This window comes from Notolabrus celidotus, chromosome 11 (genome assembly GCF_009762535.1).
Source record: "Notolabrus celidotus isolate fNotCel1 chromosome 11, fNotCel1.pri, whole genome shotgun sequence".
NCBI classification, from domain to species: domain Eukaryota; kingdom Metazoa; phylum Chordata; class Actinopteri; order Labriformes; family Labridae; genus Notolabrus; species Notolabrus celidotus.
The window spans coordinates 23653456-23660185 of record NC_048282.1 but is presented as its reverse complement, the minus strand read 5'-3'; the positions used below and the strand labels follow the sequence as shown (position 1 = coordinate 23660185).

General features: G+C 39.4%; 1 protein-coding gene across 1 annotated transcript; it reads right to left on the bottom strand.

The window, feature by feature from the left end:
• Window positions 1-3156: 3156 nt before the first annotated feature.
• Window positions 3157-4554, bottom strand: LOC117821893 (rhodopsin-like). Its single transcript, XM_034696440.1, is given in 2 exon segments — window positions 3157-4452; window positions 4455-4554. Coding segments are annotated over 2 exon segments (1056 nt in total). The 3' UTR covers window positions 3157-3496.
• Between the last annotated feature and the right edge of the window lie 2176 nt (window positions 4555-6730).

Below are 6730 nucleotides of genomic sequence, written 5' to 3'. Positions count from 1 at the left end.
AGACCTGGAATAACCTCCCAGATAGTACTAGACAAGCCCTGACTCTGACCACTTTTAAGTCGAGACTAAAAATGTTCCTCTTTCATGCTGCTTACACTGCTCAATAATGGATGCAAACCCATTTTTAAACCGTTTAACTAATTTTACGTTCTCTTTGTTGCGAGTGTTCTCTTCTCAATAAATAAAAAAAATCAAAATCATAATTATATTTTATTCAGAATAAAAGGAGGGAAAGAAAGGAGAGAGAGGGAGAGAGAGAAGAAAGGGCGACAGTATGTCACCCAGTTTTTCCCCAGGAAAGGTTGGTATAATCTTTGAGTGGTTAAAATCAACCTGTTTGCTAGTTTGATGTCCACAATGAGATGAACTACATTGTAGCTAATTATACTAAATGGGTTTTCCCTGCCCTTCCTACCAGACTCAGCAGCTGATATGTCAGCAGGTGAACTGTCTCCCCACAATGACAAGAGGTGAGCAACATAGCATGTCAATTAGCATTATTGAAGGGGGGTCTGTGGGAATCTCCTTTTCCTCTCTATCTGTACTATTACAAAAGCCTATAAAAACAAAGCTACATAAGCTACAGCCTATATAGTCTGTTTTGGATGCTGGGCAGGTTGAAGCATTGAGTGATTTAGTCTGTTTTAATGTCATGTCTGGGTGGATTGGATCCTGGAGATGTGGTTACGGCAGTTTGCACAGGGTTCTTGTGGCCTTTGGTGATGGGGCCCAATGTGATACTTTTTCATGGGGCAAAAATCCATGCCGGCGCCCCTGTATGTGCACCCCTGGCGACTGACAGGGAAGGAAAGTTTTGTGGTGTGTGTGTGTCGGTGTGTCCCTGGCAGCAGTCAGTGACAAGGCCGCTCCGTCACACTTTCTTGATCTTATATATATATATATATATATATATATTATATATATATATATATATATATAATTTTTTTTTAAATGCTTATGTTTGTTCAATGTCCATACTTTGCAATTTGATATTTTACCATTTAGTTTCATTTTTTAAGGTAGATATTTTTCAATTTAATCGCTTAATCTAAGGTCTTAGCCAGCTTCGGCTGCGACTGGACACAGAAAAGATTCAATGTGTGAATCATAATCCTTGGGAAGAAATTCTGAGAGTAATTGATAATTAAAGGGTATTTAAAATAATCCTTCCCAATTAAAAAACAGACCCAACAGACTAGAAAACATTCCTCTTTGTAACAGCTTACTCCACCCCTTACAAACTTTTAATTTCTTTTAACAAAGTGTGTTTTAATGAAATTTGTAACTAAATTTACTTATTTTCTTTCTTGATCTTAGATTTTAAAATATTTATGATTTAATGATTATGTTTGTTTAATGTCATGTTTTAAATTGGATGTTTTCTGACAAGGTATGGCGTTATGGAATTAACCTGATATTGGATCTACAATTAGATGTTGGGCATACGGGCACCCTGCTGGGGTCTCTAAAGACACAGTTAAGACTCAATGTGTGAGTCTTAATCATTGGGAAGAAGTTCTGAGATCAATCGAATGATTAAGGGTTCATTTTGGTTAAGTCAAGATCAGTTGGATTCTGTGGTCGGCGGGACAGTAAGACCCTGCAAGTTGCAGACTTCAGAGCAAGGGTGGTTATTTATAATAATCCCTCCTAATTTAAATACATATATTTTAATACCTTACTTTTTTTTAAACACTAATTTGATTTTTATACTATATTTTTTAATAGGATCCTCTAATTTCTAACCGTTATTCAAGAAGTCCTCTACTTGATCCTTATATTCAAACCCCAAAAAACATCCACCCCTCCTCTCCCTGTAGATGGCTTGATCCAAAAGACGCTACATGAGATTGTTTCTAACAGCAGGTAAACACAAACACCGAGTGACAGGTAGATCGGTGACACCGGTAGCTGAAGTGTTCATTAGACAAAGTGTTATGAGTTCAACAAACTTCGTCTATTTAAAGATTTTATCCATCCCTCATTGAAGTGGTTTAGTCCTGTTCTTGTTTGCTAACTTAAGTTGGGACGCAGCCTCCTCTTTAAGGTTCATCAGGAGAGCTTAGAGCTGTGTGAATCTGATGACAGAGTGCTGACAGTTTAACTATCTCAGTATCACAGGTGAAGTTATTAAATCACTAAACTCTACCTGATAACCTTAGGTGGAGATGCAGAGGGAATATTGTTCTTCTTTAAATAAGGAGCAGAAAGCAGCAGAGGCTGAGGATGCAGAGGTTACTGTAGGTCAGATAACATTTAGCTGTAGGTAATAAATATGATTTAAAGGACCCAGATAAATGACTTTAAAAAGCAAATAGAGATGTAGATTCATGTTACAGAGACTCCTGCATTCAAACTGTATTGAAATAATACTACAATGATATTAACATCAAAAGGATCTGTTTATTAAATGTATTTAATCTGCAGTTCAGTGTTATATAAGGAAGGGGTTGCTGGGTATAGGCTGATTTTACGATACTCCAGAAATCTCCCTATTTTCACAGTCCAATGTTGGCATGTATGAACATTATAATCTTGTAATGTTTGTATGATGTTTACAGATGCTAGGTACGGTTCCTCCAAGGTTATGTCTTAATGATTCTTCCTTCAATAACTGCTTTTATTCAGGGCCCATATGGCTTGTGGGTGACTTGAGGGCATTAAAGAACACAAGTGAGATGAGCCTGTTTACATTCCACAACCTCATCATCAAGGTGTCTCTTGGTCATACTAATTAGTGTCATCCAATAAGTCTCTCTGTCTTCACCTTTAATTACTGTGATTAATATTCATCATCAGTTAAAGTTGGTGTTGTGTCATGGGTGTATTCATCCCTGATGAATGTCATAATCCCTTAGGTAGGCCAAGATCTAAATCCAAGGTTACCTGTGATTGAAATGAGATTACTGTAGCAATGCAGATGCCTCTAAAAAGAAGTTCAGACACCTAAAGTTTCTGTGTAGCTTTACGTGTTTGTATCATCAGCTTCTGTAACAGAAGAGAAGTAGTCATACAAATAATAGCTCTAAAGGTGGAAATGACTCAAGACATACATGCTTTCTGAACAGGTTATTCATTTTATTTCATTTGATTAAATGTACTACAGTCAATTGAACTTTGCCCCCCTAGGTGTAAGTAAAACATAAACAGGATGAGTCAATTGCAAAGTGCGTTTTATTTTACGTTGCCTTGATTACATGCCTCTACATTCAAAAATAAGCCAGTATCATATAGAATCCAACAGTAAAAGATTAACATGTCTTTCCCTTTGCTCTTAAGAAAGAAAAATCTCATGGATAGTTAAGTTGGATGTTCTGTACATACAGGAAAAACTCTGTAATGGGCTGACCTCTCCTGCAACTGTCTTTAGGTTGAACCAACTTGTTGGTAAAAATACAAAAAAGTTATCTCTGTAAACATTAGCCTTCACTTGTTTCCCGGGAGCAGAAGTCTTCTTCTTGGGTAGTGGATGACGAAGCCTGTGTTGACAGCCCTTTTATGCAGGAGACACAGAGCTTGAGGAGACAGAGGAGGCCTCGGTCTTGGAGGTAGACGCTCCCTCCTCCTCCTCGAAGGGGTTCTTCCCGCAGCACAAGGTGGTGATCATGCAGTTACGGAACTGCTTGTTCATGCAGATGTAGATCATTGGGTTGTAGATGGAAGAACTCTTGGCAAAGAAGCTCTGGATGGTCATGAAGACTGGTCCGAACTCAGAGCCTTGATGTGTGAAGATCCACCAGGCCACACCAGCATAGGGCACCCAACATACCAGGAAGGCGATGACCATGATAACGACCATGCGGGTCACTTCCCTCTCTGCCCTCTGGGTGGTCTCAGACTCTTGCTGGGCTGCAGCAGCCTCCTTCACAGCACAGAGCAGACGGCCGTAGCAGAAGAACACAATGGCCATTGGGATGAGGAAGTGGCAGGTAAACATGTAGACTACGAAGGACTCATTGTTGAAACCTTCTGCACGTGTGTAGTAGTCGACTCCACATGAACACTGCATGCCCTCAGGGATGTAACGAGACCAGCCAACCAGAGGCGGCACAGCACAAGCACTGGCCATGAACCAGGTGGCTGCCAAACCCATGATAGCATGATTCTCCCCGAAGCGGAAGTTGCTGATGGGCTTGCAGACAACAATCCACCTTTCAATAGCCAGGATAACCAGAGACCAGAGCCCTATCTCACCACCCAGGGTAGCAAAGAATCCTTCCAGATTGCAGCCAAGTCGTCCAAGGACAAAGTAGCCATGCATAGAGGTGTACATCGTTGTGGTGAATCCTCCAAACACCATGAAGAGGTTAGCCACTGCAAGGTTCAGCAGGATGTAGTTCAGAGGGGTTCGCAGCTTCTTGTGTTCCAGGGTGACATACAGAGTGAGGAAGTTGATGGGAAAGCCGAGAAGAATGAGCAGGAACATGTAGGCGCCCAGGGCAGCATAGCTGCAGGGTTGACAAGGTAGTACTGAGGGTATTCATAAGGACTCCGGACAATACCAGTGGTGTTTACCATAGGGACATAGAAGAATGGTCCCTCCGTGCCGTTCATGGTTGCGGCTTGTGATTGCAATCAGCCCTTCGGAGGTGTTTCTTCTGGCAGTTCACGACAGTGATGGAGACGGACCTTGTAATAAGTGGACCCAAGTCTGGCTTTTAAAAGGTACACCTTGGATTATCACTTTCCAAATCCGTCAGCACAAAGTGATTTAGGCCACAGTTAATATCTAATCCAGCCACCACTGCAAACATAACTGACCACTCATCAAGATATTAAGGTTACACCTGTTCATCCCTATCATGGGGCCTCCTGTAACTGCTCATTTTAGAGCATGATTACATTTTATTGTAAAACATGATGTAAAAGTGCCTGTTTCCTTTTCATATCTGTGACTTTTTTCCATGTCCTCCAAACTCTTAATACAAACTTGTAGGTATGAACTTTTGCTGTTCGTTTAATACACAGAGTATTAATTTTAAGCTTTATTAGGTGTGTAATGAACTTATGACCTGGACTGGTTTCAGGAGTTTCTCTTGCTTCTGCTGGGGAAGGCTACTGACCTACCGACCCTAAAGAGCGCTTCAACAGTAAATGTGATCAATCACTTTATAAAGATTTGAAGCTAGGGTTGGTAGTCACAGAAAACTAGTATGAATTTTAATGTAGCATTTCCTCAGGACTCTGTCTAAGCCCTCCCCCCTCTCCCCTCCAAAAACGACACCCCCACTCACATGCACGAGCGCCTCTGCTTCGCGACCATATGATCATGACTGATTCAAAACCGATCCTCAGCACATCATTTGTGTTTGTACTAAGTCAATTCATGTCTCACTCAGGGGTAAGAAAACACCAAAACATTATCATAGTGAAAGTTAAAAACACAAACAAAACATGAAAATGTACGCGCAGGAGGCGGGCAGAACGGCAGGACGGGATTTGATTGGTTTCATAACTTGGCTCCTGATGGCAGGAATTGGTTGGTGTTTCCCCAGGTTTACTCCGGCTGTAGATGGCAGCTTTTTTTTTCCTCTTTTTTTAAGAACACATTATGTATTGATTGCCATCGGGACAGAAAGATCATTTAAACCAGTTTACAAAAAGTGTATCTAAATCTGACTACCAACTCCAGCTTTAAGGGCATGTAACTCCAGAACTTCAATGTAATCGATTCTATTAGTAAACTAATATAAAGACAGGGTTAATTTTTTCTCTCGATCTACAGTCTAATATCTGGAAAAAAGTGTGAATGTCTTAGATTTGGAGTTTAGTAACTAAATGTAAATATTTGTTAAAACAGACGGCATCCCTCATCTGTGAAGTGAGTGTACCCCAATTGCTGAGGCCAGATGTGACTATACAATGTCTGGGGGATGAAAGATGGAGGGATGGGGTGGACAAAGTTGATCAAGTTGAGAGAAGTTAACCAACAACTGAGGCAGAGTTATGGTGCCTTTTTTTAAAGAAATGCTATCAATGCAGCAGGGACACTGAACTGTCAAACAGCCACAAAATATGGTATCAGAGTGGAATGTCAAAAGGATGATTAGCCAGAAAGATTGTCCTAATATGTGCATGTTAGAATGTTACTGAGAAATAGAAGAAACGTATGCCCATTAGCAGACCCCTCATCCATCCTATAGACGGCTGGTTATTTCCTTTTTTTTGGAATTAAATAGTGATGTCATAAGTGGTTCATTTCTGCATAATTTGTTACATTTTATTCTATTTAAATGTGATAAATTATTTTAAAAGACATTCACTGTGTTTTTTTAATCATTATTATTATAATTTTTTCTTTTAATTATTTTGTTTAATAAAACAAGATCTGATCTTCATACATTTTTTCTAAAAATCAGTCATTATCTGATAATCATTATACACTCAGGCCAATTTGGTGAGTGGATATTACACACAGATTAGGTGATGGAGGTCACAAATTAGTACGTATGAATTCAATTTTGTACAAGAAGCCAGGACAACTCTACGAAACTATAGTCCACTCAAGAGCTGTAACTAAAATGATTACTTTTATCTTCATTTAATTTCATATTCATTGAGTTTTAGACTAGATGATTTATTTTTAAAAGGTAAGGTACTCATTTTCAGTCATGGTAGGTAGCAAACCTTCCACCCAGGATCAAATGTTTGGCATTTTGCTTACAAAATGACATGAATGATTCATAGATTAAAAAAAAAATATATAGCAATTTAATTTTCTGGTTATTAA